This window comes from Myxocyprinus asiaticus, chromosome 31 (genome assembly GCF_019703515.2).
Source record: "Myxocyprinus asiaticus isolate MX2 ecotype Aquarium Trade chromosome 31, UBuf_Myxa_2, whole genome shotgun sequence".
Classification (NCBI taxonomy): Eukaryota; Metazoa; Chordata; class Actinopteri; order Cypriniformes; family Catostomidae; genus Myxocyprinus; species Myxocyprinus asiaticus.
In genome coordinates this window covers 10322420-10344004 of record NC_059374.1, presented here as the reverse complement: position 1 = coordinate 10344004, position 21585 = coordinate 10322420, and the positions used below count along the sequence as shown (strand labels likewise).

At 38.8% G+C, this 21585-nt stretch overlaps 1 protein-coding gene across 6 annotated transcripts in view; it reads left to right on the top strand.

The window, feature by feature from the left end:
- LOC127421999 (transcription factor Dp-2-like) overlaps positions 1 to 21585 on the top strand; it is a 76952-nt gene extending 55367 nt beyond the window's left edge. For 5 of the 6 annotated variants that reach the window (XM_051665297.1, XM_051665294.1, XM_051665299.1 and 2 more), the window contains 7 exons: positions 2940 to 3102; positions 3769 to 3915; positions 5158 to 5226; positions 9389 to 9540; positions 12451 to 12617; positions 20224 to 20266; positions 20530 to 21585. In XM_051665297.1, coding sequence (XP_051521257.1) covers positions 2940 to 3102; positions 3769 to 3915; positions 5158 to 5226; positions 9389 to 9540; positions 12451 to 12617; positions 20224 to 20266; positions 20530 to 20638 — 850 coding nt within the window. In that variant the 3' untranslated portion in view covers positions 20639 to 21585. The remainder of the gene's footprint in view (positions 1 to 2939; positions 3103 to 3768; positions 3916 to 5157; positions 5227 to 9388; positions 9541 to 12450; positions 12618 to 20223; positions 20267 to 20529) is intronic. The other variant, XM_051665295.1, reaches the window with a different exon arrangement.

Sequence of the window (21585 nt, the reverse complement as noted above, 5' to 3'; positions counted from 1 at the left end):
ATGAGTGAATGAATTGAGTTGGTGTGGTTGTATCCATGTGGTGATGGCATAGTCATATGGAGTGAGTCACTCACTTACTCTCTCACACACATCCCGTGTGTACTTGTTTTCCCACCTCTGTCGGGTGAATGTGACACATCCTACATTGAGCCACTATGACATGACCCTGGGCCAAAGACCCAGTGAAATGCCAAAGATGCATATGTAAGCAAGCACACATACAGATACACGCACAAACATGCATGTTGGGAACACAAACATTCAGACTACCCGCGTGTGTCCCAACCTGGACGTACCATATTTTTTCACCAGAGTGTGTATGTGACAAACTGGAAACGGCGATGGACGTAAATTTAAATTTATAAGATGAAAAGTGATCGAGTGTGCAACACATTTACATTTTTACATTTAGCAGACGCTTTTATCCAAAGCGACTTACAGTGCCCTTATTACAGGGACAATCCCCATGGAGCAACCTGGAGTTAAGTGCCTTGCTTAAGGACACAATGGTGGTGGTTGTGGGGATTGAACCAACGACTTTCTGCTTACCAGTTCAGTGCTTTAGTCCACTACACCACCACCACTCCAACACGTCGAGGCACACTACTCTTGAACGTGTCACCTAGAGTTACCAAAAACAGCTCTGTCTACTGGAACGCTGAACCAGTTCTATGACAGCCCATCATTTAAAAGACTTTCTAAATGTTTGTGTGTGTGTTCTCAAAAAGGTAAACTAAGTATTTGTTTATGATGGCCATCAATCTGTTACCCAGACAGGTGTTTGGAATAGACATTTTGCCTGCTGGAAATTCTCAGACATCTAAATTTCACTAGTATACACCAATCAGCCACAACATTAAAACCACCTACCTAATATTGTATAGGTCCCCCTCAAAACAGTGCCAACCAACATCTGAGATAATATTCTTCTCACCACTATTGTACAGAGCTGTTATTTGAGTTACTGTAGACTTTGTAGACTGAACTGCCACTCACTGGATGTTTTTTGTTTTTGGCAACATTTGGAGTAAATTCTAGAGACTGTTATGTGTGAAAATCCCAGGAGATCAGCAGTTGCCACGGCCCAACTCATTAGATTATCATTACTTTAATACAGTAATTGCTTTCTATTTAAATTAGCATAAATGTATACAAACAACAAATACTACCATGATATATAAGGGTCATTGACAAATAAGGTTGTCCGAGGTGATAGAAAAATTAGAGATCTTTTAAAAATCTAGTTTAAAACATGTGTCAAGTTCATAAAAATGTAATCTTGGTGTCCATGTTGGTTTCACACATTTTTTAAAACATTTATAGCATTTTCTCAAAAAAAAAAAAAATAAAAAAAATAAAAAAGATTTAATGACTTAAAAATGTCATTTGGTTTCAACTATCAAGTAAAATACTTGCACCTTGAATACATGAGAGAATGTAACCATTAATTTTAAAGAAGTTTTAAAACATATTTTTCAAGGTAAAAAATATTTTGATATTTAATAAGACAAAATAATGTTTTTTGTTTTTTTGTTACATGACAATAAAATGGCTACCATATTTTGATTTGGTGCACAAAAAGTAATATCACTGTATTACTACAGTTTGTATTTAAGTTAGCATAAATAAAGGCAGTACAGCAAATATGACCTTATTGGGAGGGTTAATTTTTCACGATATTCACTAGGGGTGTGAATCTTTGGTTTAAAAGTGAATCAGTTTGATTCACGATTGATAGGTTTTCGATTAGATACGATAATTTTTTTTAAAAATTCAGAACGATTCGATTCACAATGAAATTCAATTTGATTAATGATTTGATTCTGCATTTTTTTTAAAATGCATTTATGGGATTCTTTAAACACTCCCCCTATTGTGTCTTAGGCAACAACAAGAATGACAAAATACTTGAGATAGTTTAGGCTATGGAACCAAAAGTAGTTTGAAAGAAAACACATTAAATACATGTACATACAGGCTTCTTGGAATACAACAGAGTGCAATGTGCCGATATTAATATTTTAGGGTCAAGCATAACTAAAAATATATTCCATATTCTATATTTCATTATAAAAATTCCATTTTATTAATTTGCATGACTTTTCCAGGCCTGGAAAAGTTTTTAAAACTACCTGATATTTCCAGGTTTTCCATGACCATCGGAACCCTGAATCCATAAAACAATCCAAATATTACAGCATTAAACTACCATCATTTGACTACAACATCTTTTTCTTAAGGCCTAAAAGAGAAAAGCAATATTGACTGGTGACTTCAGCCATGTTTTCTGCAGGCCAAGTCCCCAACTAAACAATGATACTAGTAAAATGGCCATTTTTATCTCATGAAAAGAATACGGATTAGTTTCACTGCAATGACAGCATTTTATTTCAGTAGTGGCCACACAAAGGCTACATCAGAAAACCTAGCTGTCAATTGTTTCATTTGATAGTCAGTGGCCATCTTGAGGAGAGATAAGACACGAGGTGCTCGAAAGCTGTTTAGAAAAAGTTTTAATGAGAGTTACGGACGGTACTGAGAGCTGGCGGGATCCTTTGAAGGGCGACAGAAGAGTGCATCGCGCGTCTGTGATGGGAGAGCTATGAGGGCGTATGCTCCGAGGCGCGCTTGAGAACGCCGACGCACATGTCTCTATTAAACCACACATGTAACTAATTACATTTTTAATATATTTTAAAATACTGTACGCTTTTTTGTCGAATCACGATTCATTCAATTTTTACCATTTAAAATCTATTATTGACCAACTCTAATGATTCTCGATTCAAAAATCATATTTCAAGATCGATGCATATAGATCGAGAAAACGAGTGAATCATTACACTCATAATATTCACCCGTTTACATTTAGTGTCCATAAAAAAATATGGAAACTCCATGTGACTGTTCTGACATTTTCTTTCTCTTTCTCTCTGCAGTAAAAGAATGAAGAGGGCTGATAAGAATGGTAAAGGCCTGAGGCACTTCTCCATGAAGGTGTGTGAGAAGGTACAAAAGAAAGGCACCACATCCTACAATGAGGTGGCCGATGAGTTGGTGGCTGAGTTCACTCACGCAAGCAGCCTGATGCCTGCCGACTCGGTGAGTGGCTCCATCTTCATGTCATGGAAGCAGCCAACCTTCATCTAACAGTTTTTTTTTTTATTTTTTTTATTTATTTTTTTTTTTTAAATAATATAATATTTTGTTCTTTGTGCAGCTAGTTCAGAGGGGTTTTTTTTTTCTCAATGGAGTATCGCATGTCAGACTTGAACCTGCCTCCCCCTACATGAGCACCATTACATTTACATTTATGCTTTCTGCAGCCTCATGTTCATATGAGCTGTGATTTATCTGAGTGTGGTTTATGAAAAGTTGTGAACACTTCCTGTGTTACTGCACAACCTCATAAACTCTGCATTTCTCTTGTCTGGCCATAGCCCAAAATCTGAGCTGAAACAGATACTCAACACTGACCTCAGATATCTCTCATACAAATGCAGTTTGTACCACTGGTCTTAGATCAGTGCATAAGGACTGTTTCTACCTGGAGTGAGGAAGGCTGGTAGTGAATACTTTCCGGTATTAATTCTGACAGTTTATATTTCCTAGGCTGGAGCTTTAATCTCTTGACCCTGGTGGAATGCTAAAAGGTGTAATTAAAAAAGACTTTACTGCAGACGCAGGGGGTTGGGGGTTCGACTGGACAGTGATTTCACACTTCCATGTACTTTGTGACATTAATAGAGGGTGTGTTTGTGCACACAGCAGGTGTATGACCAGAAGAACATCCGCCGGCGTGTGTACGACGCGCTTAATGTGTTGATGGCCATGAACATCATTTCCAAAGAGAAGAAGGAGATTCGCTGGATTGGCCTGCCCACAAACTCGGCTCAAGAGTGCCGAAATCTGGAGGTGTGTGTGTTTGCGAGAGACAAATACACAATTTACTTTGACATTCATCCCAATAAATATGTTTACATGCACTTCATTTTCTAATTTAAGTCCATATTAGGATGAAGCCTTTATTCCGATAATTGTTTTTAAAAAATGACACGTATAACAGGTTGACTGTTCATAACTGTTGATAACTGCATAGAATCAAAGTAATTACTTTAATTTGAATAGTAAAATATACTTGTAGATATAAAGGCTTATTCTATTACAGTGGATATTCTGAATAAGGAACCCAATTTCTGATTAATACAGGATTATTCAGATTTCAATTATTCAAAATATTGGTTTAATTTGGTTATGGCAATTGGGTTAGTGCATTTACAGGACACATCCATTGAAATTCTAATTAATATCACAATATATATATATATATATATATATATATATATATATATATTTGGTTCATTTAAGTGCTTTCATTGAGAGTGTTTAAATGCACAATCTTTCACTGATTACTCTTACTAAGGCCACATTCACACTAATAAATTTCCTTTGAAAAATCAGTTTTCAGTTTCCTAATGTTATCGCTTTCCAAAGTATGCGGTAATGGAGAGTGTTTTCGAAATGCTCTATTTTCAGTGGAAGAAAACACTGTTCGAGTGAGGATGAAAGGTGTGAATGTAGTGAAATTAATGCTTTTTAAATGGAAATGTATTAGTGTGCACCTGGCCTGAAATGACCATATATAAGATCATGTTAGCACCTCAAACAGTGTTCTTTTATCAGAGAAAGGTCATAAAATTTTTAAGCAAAACCCGATTGCCACATCTTGATTTTTGCCTATAAAAAGCACCTCCAGCTTATTCAATGTGTGCATGTATGACTGTGTAAAATGAAAACAGAAGAGTGTGTGTGTGTGTGTGTGTGTGTGTGTGTGTATGTGTGTGAAGAGCCCTCTGACACCATCTGTTAGTGTCACATCTGTGGCAGCCTGACAGAAGCAGAGGGTGAATGGAGTAGGATAATGGAGAGGAAGGGTTTAGGGTGAACAGAAACCCACATACACACACGTGAGCACAACTCAAATCAGTGCTTTAAGCCATCTAGAGCTGTTGTTTGTGTTTTGCTGAACTCAAACACCTCTCTAAATGTTAAACTGTAGTGTAAAACAGGTAGGATCAGTGTCATCTAGGTTTACATTGAACGTTTTACTCTTCAATTTTAGTGACATTAACTTGTGTGTGTGTCGTTATATTACAGCTGGAAAAACAGAAACGTCTGGAAAGAATCCGACAGAAAAGAGCCCAGCTAGAGGAGCTGATATTACAGGTTTGTACAACACCTTGTGTGTGTGTCTGTGTGTGTGTCTGTGTGTGTCTGTGTGTGTGTCTGTGTGTGTTTTAGGGCTGGGTCATATTACCAAAAAATGACAGCATGCAATACTTGCTTTTCAATCAGAAGACTCGTCATTTTAAAGGGATAGTTCACCCAAAAATGAAAATTCTCTCATTTAGACTTTCTTCTGCAGAACACAAAGTTTTTTTGGAAAAATATTTACAGTATATACTGTATATTCTTATATATTCTATAATATTAATATATGAGAGGACAGAGTTAACGCAGCCTCTCATGTGAGGAAAGCATGTTGGCATTTTCACGTGGGAACTGACGCGATACAACCGGAAATGCAGCTCGGTTTATTTACAACAGAACACTGTTCACAAGCTTAAATGGTTTTGCTTTCGTTTGAACTTGCCAACACGCTTACATCATGTGAGAGGCTCTGAACTATCCTCTCATGAATGCGCATTGAAGAGCGAATGGTAGTAAACAATTATAGTGAAAAGGACTTAAATATTTACCACGTTTACATGCACTTAAGAAAATGTATTTTTTGGGGGGGGCCCGGGTAGCTCAGCGAGTATTGATGCTGACTACCACCCCTGGAGTCGCAAGTTCGAATCCAGGGTCTGCTGAGTGACTCCAGCCAGGTCTCCTCTTGGCCCGGTTGCAAGGGAGGGTAGAGTCACATGAGGTAACCTCCTCGTGGTCGCTATAATGTGGTTCTCGCGCTTGGTGGGGCACGTGGTGAGTTGTGCGTGGATGCCATGGAGAATAGCGTGGGCCTCCACACGCGCTACGTCCCCGCGGTAACACGCTCAACAAGCCACGTGATAAGATGCGTGGATTGACTGTCTCAAACGCAGAGGCAACTGAGATTCGTCCTCCACCACCCAGATTGAGGAGAGTCACTACGCCACCGCAAGAGCGCATTGGGAATTGGGCATTCCAAATTGGTTCGAAAAAGGGGAGAGAAAAAATAAATAAAAAGAAAATGTTTTTTTCCAGGGTTTTTTGCAGAAAGCAGTGTTCTGAAACATCATGTAAACGAGAATGCGGATTTCCTTACTCCGTTTAAGGGATTAAGAGAAAGCGGTTTAACACACCTCGGCTTCTCCCTGAGAATGCGTCTTAATCTGGCCGTGTAAACACACAAGCGCTGTTCTAATGGTTTTTAGAGGAGTGCGCATGTGCGTGATCAGACCGGATAACAAACGTCATAGGATGGTGCCCAACAACAAGTTAATACAGTGGGAAGGTTTCAAAATTTTTGGGACTACAGTGGGAAAAGCACATACACTATAAACTAGGGATGGGCATTTTTCAGTAATTAAAATAATAAAAGTTAATTAATGAGAGAGAGATGTTGTGAAATTATTATTATTTTTAATTATTAAGGTTGCGTCACCATTTCAAAACAAGGTTGAAATTATATCCAAAACAAGCTTATATTATATCCAGTTTTTTTTTTGTTTGTTTTTTTTTTTTTTTTAAACATTTAAATAAGCAATGTGTGTAATCAAAAAAGTATAGAATAAAAGCATTTAAGCTCACCCAAAACAAAGAAAAAGAACCGCTAATAAAGTTGACTACCGCAATTAATGTGCAGAATGTATGTAAACACTCGGCATATAATGGTTTATATTGTCTGACATGTCATGTACTTGTTGAGAAAAACAAGCATATCCACATGCTCGGGTGAAAGTCGGCTCCTTAGTCTGTTAACAATAAGGCCGGCTGTAGAGAAAATGCGCTCTGCCGGCACAGACGTTGCAGGGACACGCACATAACGGTTTGCTAGCGACCAGGTTTGTTGAAGCGCTTTGTATTTTCTGTCCACTGATGAATCGGATCCTCATCTGGTAGAATGAATGACTCCTGTAAGAAATGTTCCCACTTGTCTCGGCTTTTGCTGTCAGGTGAGTGGTCTTCTCGGCTCACTCGGGGGTAAATCTGCACCTACCTGCATGGAGAAGATGAATGCTGTGATGGACAGCTGTCTTTCCTTATTCGATTGGTCAATATTGATGGTTCTGTGTTTAAACTTGATATGGTTTCTCATTGTGGTGGTGCTATTAGGATAGCTCAGTTTCACCTGACAAAGTTTCCACACGACATATTGACCATTTTGATCAAAGTAATTCCAAACTTTGCTGCGCCTGGAGGCAAACGACACCATTCTCTCATCAAATGTGATCAACTTCTGTCCTCAGCACCACCCTATGCATTTAGTTATAACTGCAAGTTTAACTTTGGGTGTTCAGGATTTAACATGCATTCCACTGTATTTACGGCCAGCAAAGCAACATTTTGTGAATTCATGTAGTATTTTAACTTTTCAGATAATTATTGCAGAACGAATACTCGAGTATACGACTACTCGTGCACATCCCTAATATAAACCATCCACATTTATACACACCAATGTAAAATATCGACGGTCCCTCACGTTCGCGTATATGCGCTCATCGAGGGATTCCCGGAGTTTTACATTTACCCATTATTTCAGCGCAATTCCACTGCATATTATGATGGAAAGTTAAGGAAACAAACACAGCAATACTGGAATATCTGGAAAAAATGCGAAGCAACGAGGAATACAATTTGAAGTCTTCCTCGGATGCCATATTTGTTATTTACACAAGCGTCGATGGAAAATTACGTTGCTGTGGAGAAAGCTGCTTAATGACCGAGCAGCATGTGTACGGGAGTAAAGAGTACGCCGCTTTTACAGTGCATGTAAACGGGAACGCTGCTTTCTCACAATAACCCACTTTCTTGCAATAAGCCGCTTTCTGGTGTCCGTGTAAATGCAGCCATTGATCTGTTTCTCACCCAAAGCGATTGTATCGCTTTAGAAGACATTCATTTAACCACTGGAGACATATGGATTAATTTTACTATTACAGTCTGTGTTTTTGGAGCTTTAAAGTGCTGTTCACCTTTTACTTGCATTGTATGGACCTACAGAGCTTAGATATTCTTCCAAAAAAACTTAGTGTTCAGCAGAAGAAAGTCATACACATCTGGGATGGCATATGTCACAGTCTGTCTCCCTCACGTTCTTCAAGGACTCTTATTTTGAAGTTTTCCTCCGGACTACATCTCCCATGTTTCACTGCCCTCATCACGTCCATCTGTTTCTTATTATCCACACCTGTTTTCCATTCCCTCATTAGCTCCTTTTGTATAAATATCCTCTTGTTTTGCCCATTCATTTGTCAGTCCTTGAAGTGTTATGTTGTGTTGATGAAGTGTTTCCTTGTTTTGTTATTTTGTGATGTTTAGCGTTATCGTTTGTTCCACTCCAGCGTTTATAATTAAAAGATTGAAAGAATCTACTCCTGCGTCTCTTCATCTCCACGTACCCAACGTTACAGCATAAGGGTGATAATTTTCATTTTTTGGTGAACTATCCCTTTAACCACACAGTCATTATAGCCAAGTAGATACAGTAGACAAGTAAAATTCAGTAAAAATCAACTATTTTTTTCCCACTAAATGAACACAAGAATATAAGAGGAAGAGAAGAAAGAACAACTAAAAACACAGCAGATAAGAGGAAGGAGTCATATTAACTGTGGCTAGCTGTGGAAAAGCAGCAATCTCCCAATACTGATAAATTTTTTTCAAAGTGAGACACTTGAGTGCCATCCATCTCCTGCAGTGAAATTAAATCCCAGCACACAGGCATAGTCGCAGAAAATCACTGCTGTCTGTGTTAACGCTTCACTTTGTCCTACAGTAAAGCATTCAGCCCTCGCTGTGTTTCATTTTAGCACATTAGCACTCAAACTGTTTTAGAGACGAGCATAAGTGATGCATATTGCACTGCAACCGATCAGAGCAATGAAGTCATAGATGTTGGAGAGATCAAAAGAGGCCTTGGTCCTGCTGGGATATCGATCAGGACTCTAGGAGTGCTGCTGGAGGACTAAATGAAATACATTGGCTTGGTTCTAGTCATTGGCCAGCCCTCCCACACATCCTGAGATTGAAATGAGGTTGTGGTACGTTTACGCGAACCTGTTTATTTATCAACATGGTGACTGATTTAATGTAATGAGTGGGCCTTGAATGGGTCGTGTGTTGCTGAAATGGTTTGTGTATACATGTAGTGATTTGTGCGTCTTTTCTTGGTGCTGAGCAGCAGATCGCATTTAAGAATCTGGTACAGAGGAACCGGGCCAATGAAGCATCATTTCAGTCAACACCCCCTCCAGGATCCGTTATCCAGCTTCCCTTTCTCATTCTCAACACAGACGTCCGCACCGTCATCGACTGCTCCATCTCTAGTGATAAGTACGAGATTTCTCCCTCTGCCTTTTCATCTCGTTTTCTACGTTCTCTTGTGTCTCCTTTTATCTATGCTGCAGGAATGACCTCTGCTGATTCCATGAGCCTAGTTAAATGTTTAAACAGAACAGACAGTGCAGATAAATGGCAGAGTAAAATCTGCTTGACTTAAAGGGGTCATAATATACATTTTATTTATTTATTTATTTATTTATTTATTTTATTTTTTTCCTGAAGGTCCACAAGTTTTCTAAAACAGTCATAATTTACTTTTTCATGACCATTTTCCACCCTCCCTCTGACCTTTAAAATTAAACAAGACTGTTTTTGTTGCTGTACTGTTAAGACTTCAATGGGAAAACCCTCTGTTGATTAACAGAGACTAAGCTCATCGGCTAACCTTCAAGTAACACTTACTTATGGGGTGATTCTCATGAAACCTGTCAAGAAAATGTCCTGGTCGTATTTAAGCCAAAATTAAATACAAAAAAGAAAATAAAGCCTTTTTATTTTTCATTTAGGGCCATTACGATAGACTATGGATGAACGATATATCAGGGGCCGATATATTATTGACCAATAACCGGCAAAATGTCAGTATTATTATTATAGCGCTGATATTGGAATTACGCCGATATTTTTGCAGATAATTTGTTCCGGTTACTTTGCTTGCGGCTGAGAATCTCTGACTGCCTGCACTCCCCTTTAGGCAGGCACTCGGGCATCTTCAAGCGATATTGATATTGAGAGCCTGGCTAGTGTTGCAAACCAAGCTCATGTCGCTCTGTGTGAACTATTTCAACATCTCTGCACGTTGTTTTGGGGCTGGTTTTAATTGGGATCATCTGCTGTAAGTAATGACATGCCATTTCCCATATTCTGTTTATGGGAAATAATCTTCATGCACAGTGCCCGGGAGACTCAACTCGCAACTGATTTCAACACTGGTGACGCCATAGGAATGACTTGGTAGTGTAATGAGCATATACACCGATCAGCCACAACATTAAAACCACCTGCCTAATATTGTGTAGGTCCCCCTCGTGCCACCAAAACAGCGTCAACCAACATCTCCGAATAGCATACCGTAGACTTTGTAAGTTCAAACCAGTCTGGCCATTCTCTGTTGACCTCTTTCATGAACTAGTCATTTCCATCCACAGAACTGCAGCTCACTTGATGTTTTTTGTTTTTGGCACCTTTCGGAGTAAATTCTACAGACTGTTGTGTGTGAAAATCCCAGGAGATCAGCAGTTACAGAAATACTCAAACAAGCCCATCTGGCACCAACAATCATGCCACGGTCGAAATAACTGAGATCACATTTTTCCCCATTCTGATGGTTGATGTGAACATTAACTGAATCTCCTGACCTGTATCTGCTTGATTTTATGCACTGCTGCCACACAATTGGCTGATTAGATAATCGCATGATTGTTGGTGCCAGATGGGCTGGTTTGAGTATTTCTGTAACTGCTGATCTCCTGAGATTTTCACACACAGCAGTCTCTGGAATTTACTCTGAATGGTGCCAAAAAAAAAAAACATCCAGTGAGTGGCAGTTCTGTGGACAGAAAAGCCTTGTTTATGAGAGAGGTCAACAGAGAATGGCCAGACTGGTTTGAACTGACAAAGTCTATGGTAACTCCGATAACCACTCTGTACAATTGTGGTGAGAAGAATAGCATCTCAGAATGCTATTCAGAGATGCGGGTTTGCTCTGTTTTGGTGGCACGAGGGGGACCTACATACACAGCGCAGGGCCCTTCTACCAAGGAGAGCCTACAATCTTAGCATACGCGGAGGTCCCATAGGCATTCTATAGGCGGAACTGTCTTATCATACTAAAGTTGACCAACTAAAGTCTCCTTTGATAGAGCCACGGAAAGAATCTCTGCCAGCGCTTCCCTGTTAGTGATAAAATGATGGAGAAAGGAGCTCTAAGCGCTATTTGATGTACAAAACAAGCCCAGATGGGACTTGTGACAGAAATCAAGTATTTTTCAGCTTATTTACAACGCATGGTGAATTCAAAGCGGCACTCGACGCTGGTGTTGCCACCCTGATGCAAATCATGGACGCAGCTTCACGATTGCTGTATCAATGCAGATAGCCACAGTCTACCAGCAGATTAATATTGTGGATGATGAGAGTTTAAGAGATTTAATGCCCACTGCAATGAATATGCAACCTATGTGGGGACTGGTTCTTTCAGTTAGTCAAACTCCCACTTAGACTTCAGGAAACTTAATATGACTTGAATTGGTGATATTTTAGTGCATTTCTGTGTTTATATTGTGGAAGGCTTTGTTTAGAAAATGTTAATAAAGCATTATATTGCTACATATTGTTTTGTTTTCTTCCTAAGATGGAAATACTGTAAATTAATTTTGACAAGAAAAGAAGTATATATAGTGTCAAAATTCAGCACTTTCAAAATCTGCGATTAATCGTGAGTAACTAGAAAAAAATTATGCGATTAATCAAGATTAAAAAATTTAATCGAATGACAGCACTAGTTATAAGTATATTTATAACAAAAATGATCTTGATTCATCTGCCAGCTTGGATTTATTTTTCCACTGATAACCTTTGGGAACAGCCTTTGCGTCTGAAGTGCGCCTATAATGCCTTAAAATGCTGCCTCCGGAGGAAGTTTAATTGGTTTTGGAACAGACCCCTAGTACATAGAACTCTTTCATTTTAAAACAATAAAAGAAATTAGATTTTTCATGATATGACCCCTTTTAATATCCTCGTCAATGTTTGCAGTAAAACAAGCGCAGTTGTCATATCTTACTGGGGGAAAAAAAAACAGAATTCATTTTGTTTTTTTATGCCAATGACTTAAAATGACTTAAAATGAATTTGAATGAATTTGCCAGCAGCTAAACTCAAATTTATTCCTCCAAACAGGTGTGAATACCTCTTTAACTTTGACAACACATTTGAGATCCATGATGACATTGAGATCCTGAAGCGAATGGGCATGTCTTTGGGGCTTGAGAACGGCACATGCTCTTCGGAGAACCTCATCATGGCCAAATCTCTAGTGCCCAAGTCACTGGAAACTTATGTCACTAGTATGTATCTGCAAGATTAATTTTTTTCTCTCAGCATTTCTCAGAGATCTTAGGACTAGATAAAATAGCTATCATGCATCGTCAGTCTGGACCCAATATTGGCATGTTTCTTTACGAATATCAATTCTAACTTCCAGGCTATTTTATCATCTTTTGGCAGTTATATGACAGGCCAGAACTCTCTCTGTCTTGAAGCTCTCACAGAAGAGGCACTGCAGGTCACTTTGAATAATTATACTGGTGCAGCAGACCTGCATTGTAAAATAGCTTCTTTGTCTCAGCAAGAAAAATGACATTACTTCACTGCAGACATCTCAATATACAGGATTTTTCTACTCATCACTTTCTAGCCCTCAAGCATAGTATGGTAGAACATGTGTCTAAAACTACAGTTCAAGTATTTACACTGTTCTGTACTGCGGTTTGGTCTCCTCCACTGGTGCAACCACATCTCTCACATGTATGGTAACAAGACACCCGAATCAGTCCAGCAGTGTGGGGAGAGCGTGATACCTCCACTAAAATCTTCATTCGAGATCCCCACTGTCTGCTACAAAATCTGCAATTCACATATCAGCAGGGTCCAAAATTAACACACACCAAAGTGCCAAATGCTAGTAAAACTTGGCTTTTGTGAGAAAATATAATTACTGGCCAGTTAAGTGTTTTCATGAATAACAAACCTTTTATGTATATACTATATACTGAATATTTTGTGGCGGGGTGATGAAGAGACGGACACAGTGGGTGTTGAGTCAGGCCTAGGAGAGGTGTTTTTTTAAATAATACAAAACAAAAAAAGAAGAAAAAAAAAAGTTAAATACCTGACGAAGGTCGCATGATCGAAACGTATCAAGAAATTGTATACTGTTTGCAAGCAGTAGCAGCAGTGTGCCAGATTTATATATATATATATATATATATATATATATATATATATATATATATATATATATATATATATATATATATATATATACAGGTGCATCTCAATAAATTAGAATGTCGTGGAAAAGTTCATTCATTTCAGTAATTCAACTCAAATTGTGAAACTCGTGTATTAAATAAATTCAATGCACACAGACTGAAGTAGTGTAAGTCTTTGGTTCTTTTAATTGTGATGATTTTGGCTCACATTTAACAAAAACCCACCAATTCACTATCTCAAAAAATTAGAATACATCATAAGACCAAGAAAAAAAACATTTTTAGTGAATTGTTGGCCTTCTGGAAAGTATGTTCATTTACTGTATATGTTCTCAATACTTGGTAGGGGCTCCTTTTGCTTTATTTACTGCCTCAATTCGGCTTGGCATGGAGGTGATCAGTTTGTGGCACTGCTGAGGTGGTATGGAAGCCCAGGTTTCTTTGACAGTGGCCTTCAGCTCACCTGCATTTTTTGGTCTCTTGTTTCTCATTTTCCTCTTGACAATACCCCATAGATTCTCTATGGGGTTCAGGTCTGGTGAGTTTGCTGGCCAGTCAAGCACACCAACACCATGGTCATTTAACCAACTTTTGGTGCTTTTGGCAGTGTGGGCAGGTGCCAAATCCTGCTGGAAAATGAAATCAGCATCTTTAAAAAGCTGGTCAGCAGAAGGAAGCATGAAGTGCTCCAAAATGTCTTGGTAAATGGGTGCAGTGACTTTGGTTTTCAAAAAACACAATGGACCAACACCAGCAGATGACATTGCACCCCAAATCATCACAGACTGTGGAAACTTAACACTGGACTTCAAGCAACTTGGGCTATGAGCTTCTCCACCCTTCCTCCAGACTCTAGGACCTTGGTTTCCAAATGAAATACAAAACTTGCTCTCATCTGAAAAGAGGACTTTGGACCACTGGGCAACAGTCCAGTTCTTCTTCTCCTTAGCCCAGGTAAGACACCTCTGATGTTGTCTGTGGTTCAGGAGTGGCTTAACAAGAGGAATACGACAACTGTAGCCAAATTCCTTGACATGTCTGTGTGTGGTGGCTCTTGATGCCTTGACCCCAGCCTCAGTCCATTCCTTGTGAAGTTCACCCAAATTCTTGAATCGATTTTGCTTGACAATCCTCATAAGGCTGCGGTTCTCTCGGTTGGTTGTGCATCTTTTTCTTCCACACTTTTTCCTTCCACTTTCTGTTAACATGCTTGGATACAGCACTCTGTGAACAGCCAGCTTCTTTGGCAATGAATGTTTGTGGCTTACCCTCCTTGTGAAGGGTGTCAATGATTGTCTTCTGGACAACTGTCAGATCAGCAATCTTCCCCATGATTGTGTAGCCTAGTGAACCAAACTGAGAGACCATTTTGAAGGCTCAGGAAACCTTTGCAGGTGTTTTGAGTTGATTAGCTGATTGGCATGTCACCATATTCTAATTTTTTGAGATAGTGAATTGGTGGGTTTTTGTTAAATGTGAGCCAAAATCATCACAATTAAAAGAACCAAAGACTTAAACTACTTCAGTCTGTGTGCACTGAATTTATTTAATACACAAGTTTCACAATTTGAGTTGAATTACTGAAATAAATGAACTTTTCCACGACATTCTAATTTATTGAGATGCACCTGTATATATATATATATATATATATATATATATATATACATATGCACTCACCGACCACTTTATTAGGTACACCTATACATCTGCTTATTCATACGATTGTCTAATCAGCCAATTGTGTGGCAGAAGTGCAATACATAAAATCAAGCACATACGGGTCAGGACCTTCAGTTAATGTTCACATCCACCATCAGAATGGGGAAAAAATGTAATCTAAGTGATTTCAACCACGGCATGATTTTATGTGCCAGACAGGCTGGTTTGAGTATTTCTGTAACTGCTAATTTTCTGGGATTTTTACACACAACATTCTCTAGAGCTTACTCAGAATGGTGCAGAAAATATCGCATCCGGAGATGGTCACAAGCCCACGTAGCTCCCATATGCCTCTCCATTGGAAATGAATGACTTCCGGTCTATCGTCTGTCGTTTTTCGGATGCAGTGGAAAGGCAGCTTCAGATGCTATTCTGCTCACCACAATTGTACAGAGTGGTTATCTGAGTTACCGTAGCCTTTCTGTCAGCTCGAATCAGTCTGGCCATTCTCCCTTGACCTCTTTAATCAACAAGGCGTTTTCGTCTGCAGAACTGCCGCTCACTGGATGTTTTTTTGTTTTTGGCATCATTCCGAGTAAACTCTACAGACTGTTGTGTGTGAAAATCCCAGGAGATCAGCAGTTACAGAAATACTCAAACCAGCCCATCTGACGGTCGAAATCACTGAGATCACATTTTTTCCTGACCTGTATCTGCATGATTTTATGGATTGTACTGCTGCCACACGATTGGCTGATTAGATCACATGAAAAAGTAGGTGTACAGTTGAAGTCAGAAGTTTACATACACTTAAGTTGAAGTCATTAAAACACATTTTTTAAACCACTCCATTGATTTAATATTAGCAAACTATAGTTTTGCCAAGCTGTTTAGAAGAAGAAGAAAGCCTTCATTATTGTCACACATTATACATTTTTCATATATACAGTAAAATGTCTTTGTTTTCACATATCCCAGCTAAGCTGGGGTCAGGGTGCAGGGTCAGCCATGATACGGCGCCCCTGGAGCAGATAGGGTCAAGGGTCTTGCTCAAGGGCCCAACCGCATCTTGGCAGTGTTGGGGCTTGAACCCCCGACCTTTTGGTCAGTAACCCAGAGCCTTTAACCGCTGAGCTACCACTGCCCCCAAAGTAGGACATCTACTTTGTGCATGACACAAGTACAACAACAGTTGTTTACAGACAGATTTTCACTTTTAATTGACTATATCACAATTCCAGTGGGTCAGAAGTTTACATACAAGTTAACTGTGCCTTTAAGAAAATGATGTCAAGCCTTTAGACAATTAGCAAATTAGCTTCTGATAGGATGTGTAGTGAATTGGAGGTGTACCTGTGGATGTATTTTAAGGTCTACCTTCAAACTCAGTGCCTCTTTGCTTGACATCATGGGAAAATCAAAAGAAATCAGCCAAGACCTCAGAATTTTTTTTTTCTATGATTAAATGCCAGGAACTGTGAAAAACTAAGTTTAAATATATTTAGCTAACTTGTGTGTAAACGTCTGACTTCAACTGTACCTAATAAAGTGGTCGGTGTGTGTGTGTATGTGTATATATATATATTAGTATATATACACCGATCAGCCACAACATTAAAACCACCTGCCTAAAACTGTGTAGTTCCCCCTCATGCTGCGTGTATATATATATATATATATATATATATATATATATATTATAATTATATAAATTGGTACTTTTATTCACCAGTGTGTCATTCAACTGATCACAATGTATAGTCAGGATATTAATAACGTGAAAAATTACTATTACAATTTGAAAAAAATATAAATTACTTCAAAGAGTTCTCATCAAAAAATCCTCCACGTGCAGCAATGAGAGCTTTGCAGATCCTTCGCATACTAGCTGTCAGTTTGTCCAAATACTCAGGTGACATTTCACCCCACACTTCCTGTAGTACTTGTCGGGCACTTCTCACGAACCTTACAGTCTAGTTGATCCCACAAAAGCTCAATGGGTTTAAGATCCATAACACTCTTTTTGAATTATCTGTTGTCCAATGTCTGTGTTTCTTTGCCCACTCTAACCTTTTCTTTTTGTTTTTCTGTTTCATAAGTGGCTTTTTCTTTGCAATTCTTCCCATAAGGCCTGCACCCCTGAGTCTTCTCTTTACTGTTGTACATGAAACTGGTGTTGAGCAGGTAGAATTCAATGAAGCTGTCAGCTGAGGACATGTGAGGCATCTATTTCTCAAACTTGAGACACTGATGTACTTATCCTCTTGTTGAGTTGTATCTGGGCCTTCCACATCTTTCTGTCCTTGTTAGAGCCAGTTGTCCTTTGTCTTTGAAGACTGTAGTGTACACGTTTGTATGAAATCTTTTTGGCAGTTTCAAGCATATTATAGCCTTAATTCCTCAAAACAATGATTGACTGGCGAGTTTCTAGAGAAAGCCGTTTTGTTTTTTTGCCATTTTTGACCTAATATTGACCTTATGACATGCCAGTTGTGGCAGGATGAACGAGGCACAGACAATTATTCTCAAGTGCACAGTCCCACAAAGGGGGTGTTTTATTGTGACAATAAGTAAAAGGAGAACTTAATGGTGCATGGTGTCTTCGGTGCAAGAACGGGGTGAGCGTGTGGGGTGTCTGTGTTCGTGAATCCGGTGTTTCGTGAAGTTTCCGCGGAATGCGTGCGGTGCTCGGCGCTCACTCGTTGCTGGAGTCTGGAATTGAAAGAGAGAAGAGGATTAGTGTCATGCCTTGGAGATGGTGCTCACCATCTTCCTCTTCCTCCGGCATTTAAATCTCCTCCAGCTGATCGTTCGCAGGTGACGCCGATCAGCGTCTGCATTCCACGGTTGATTGGCAAATGAGCTCCAATCCCAGGGCGACGCTGAAACGCACAGGATACTCGCCACACAGTCTATTGCATACCGCGGCAACTCAAAAACATACACAAAGACAATGTTAAGCTTAATTTAATAAACCAAATAGCTTTCAGCTGTGTTTGATATAATGGCAAGTGATTTTCTAGTACCAAATTAGCAATTTAGCATGATTACTCAGTGTACATTGGTGGCCAGAAGTTTGGTATAATGTACAGATTTTGCTGTTTCGGAAGGAAATTGGTACTTAAATTCACCAAAGTGGCATTCAGCTGATCACAAATATAGTCAGGACATTACTGATGTAAAAAACAGAACCGTCACTATTTGAAAAAAGTCATATTTGATCAAATCTAGACAGGTCCCATTTCTAGCAGCCATCACTCCAACACCTTATCCTTGTGTAATCATGCTAAATTGCTAATTTGGTACTAGAAAATCACTTATCATTATATTAAACACAGCTGAAAGCTATTTGGTTTGTTAAATGAAGCTTAACATTGTGGTTGTTTTTGAGTTGCCACAGTATGCAATAGACTGGCATGTCTTAAGGTCAATATTAGGTCAAAAATGGCAAAAAAGAAACAGCTTTCTCTAGAAACTCATCAGTCAATAATTTTTTTGAAGGAATGAAGGCTATACAATTCTTGAAACTGCCCCCCAAAAAACTGAACATTTCATACCAAGGTGTACACTACAGTATTCAAAGACAAAGGACATCTGGCTCTAACAAGGACAGAAAGATGTGGAAGGCCAGATGTACAACTAAACAAGAGAATAAGTACATCAGAGTCTCTAGTTTGAGAAACAGACGCCTCACATGTCCTCAGCTGACAGCTTCATTAAATTCTACCCGCTCAACACCAGTTTCATGTACAACAATAAAGAGAAGACTCAGGGGTGCAGGCCTTATGGGAAGAATTGCAAAGAAAAAGCCACTTTTGAAACAGAAAAACAAAAAGAAAAGGTTAGAGTGGGCAAAGAAACACAGACATTGGACAACAGATAACTGGAAAAGAGTGTTATGGATCTTAAACCCATTGAGCTTTTGTGGGATCAGCTAGACTGTAACGTGCGTGAGAAGTGCCCAACAAGACAGCCACATCTATGGCAAGTGCTACAGGAAATGTGGGGCGAAATGTCACCTGAGTATCTGGACAAACTGACAGCTAGAGTGCCAAGGATCTGCAAAGCTGTCGTTGCTGCATTTGGAGGATTTTTTTTTATGAGAACTTTTTGAAGTAGTTTAAGAAGTTCTGAACAGTCTTTTTCACATTATTAATGTCCTGACTATACATTATAATCAGTTGGATGCCACTTTGGTGAATAAAAGTACCAATTTCTTTCCATAAGAGCAAAATCTGTACAGTATTCCAAACTTTTGGCTGCCAGTGTGTGTATATATGTGTGTGTGTGTGTGTGTGTGTGTGTGTGTGTGTGTATATATATATATATATATATATATATATATATATATATATATATATATATATAAAATGAACATTTTTGTTGATGAGATTAACATTGTAGTCTGACCCTTGCTGATGTAAGTGTATCGATTCAAAGAAATACAAAAACTAAAACACTACAAAATTAAATCTCAGTGGCCATAATGCATTTTCTAACAATTTTACCATCAGACGTTTAGCTAGGAAGCCAAAAATTATTATTATTGTTTTTTTAGTTTTAGTGTTGTATCTCCAAAACACATTAAGCTACAAAACAAAAATCAAAGAAACAAAATCTAGATGGGTCTCAATGACTTAGCTAACAGATAGATAATTCCATAGTCAAAGGGACATAAAAATAATTAATTATATTATTTTAAAATATATTTGTAATCACACAAAATGCAGTGTCATGTCTGGTACATTTTTTTTAATTTAAATAATTTTCTTTAGCAGGTGTGGCTAAAGTTAATTTTGGACATTGAATATTGGCCTGTACAGAAACCAATGCTTCACCCATGAATTGCATAGGTTTTATGTTTTAAATTGTTAAAAAAAAATAGACCCTCGTATGGGTAAAAAACATTTTTAATCCAGGATGCAAATATTTCCCCGTAATGTAAAAGTTTCTTTCTGATACTGGTTGAGAAGTTTTCTCAATTAAAGTTTTACATCACAATGTTCTGTCTCAACAGACATGGCCAGAAACACCAACAGAACACCTCTCAGTCACAGAAGGTATGTTTACCACAATCTTGCGTGGATGTTACAAAGTGGCACAAATGTTTAACTTGTAATCATAGTAGGAGATGATTGAGATAACATGATCTCCTTCCATATTTCCTTGGAATATAAATACATGCAGGACATGCTGAGTTGGGAAGACAGGCCAGCCCTCACATACCCCCCCCCCCCCCAAATACCAAGACACTTTCTTACTATAATTACCAACAGCTTAAGCATTTGGGTCAACATTTTAATAACCCTACCTCTCTCCACAGTCACAGCAGCACTGCCCCTTCACACACCTCAGAGTCTCGCGGTCAAACGCCCAGCTCCTTTAATGAGGAAGAGGACGATGATGACGAAAATCCCTCATCCCCAGAGTGAAGCTCAGCTCTGCGGGATGTCGGCTCTCTCTCTATGCTGGGACAGGATTCCCGAGCAGTGCTAGGGAGGAATGCTACACAGGAAATAAGCTGCCACTCCTCGCTATATTATGATATTTTTAACTTCCCTCACAATCTCTCTCTTCCTCTTTCCCAGTTTGCCACTATTTTTGTGGAGTTTTTGCCTCTGAGAGAGACATTTTGCTTTATTTCTGTGGTTCTTTTTTACAGTATGCTATCAGATTAACGAGCCGCAGGTCGGGGCGAATAAATGAAGGTTAGCAGATGTTTCATGAAAGATCCTCTGTTAAACTCTCTCAAGTCATCTCAGTATGCTTACTTTCTCTGCTTCCTTTCCAGAGGACTTTCAAATTCTTTCTGAAAATCTATTTATTTCGGTCATATTTAAATATGACATAACAGCATAGTCCAGCGGGCTAGGGCCACTTTATTTTCTTCTCTCTGGGGATCGGAAAGTATTGTCCTGCTCTTACCTGTTTCTGTGTTCTTTGATTGGAAGGAATTTACATCCTTGCAGAAAAAAATTTAAAATTGTCTTTTTTATAGATTGATTTAATGTCATTTTGTTGTATTGCATAGTTTACTTCTTGTCATTTACTGCAATAGTTGAAGGGAAATGAAATAATGATAGTCCACATGTTGCGTCAAGCTGTTTGAACGTTGCATGTTGGGAGATGTTGTCTTCGTGTGTGTGTGTGTGTGCGTGCGCACGCGTGCTCGTGCGCGTGCGTGCGTGCATGTGATTTAAAAAAACAAAACATTTTTGTTACAATTTAGAGTGGCCAATACAAAGGAAACTACCCTGATCCGCTCAAGTTGCCATTTTAAACAGACTCAACCTTACAGGATAACTAATATGACTTTTTGGTTTGCAATTGTAACTATGTACATGTATGCATACAGTATATAAACATATAATTTTGGTTA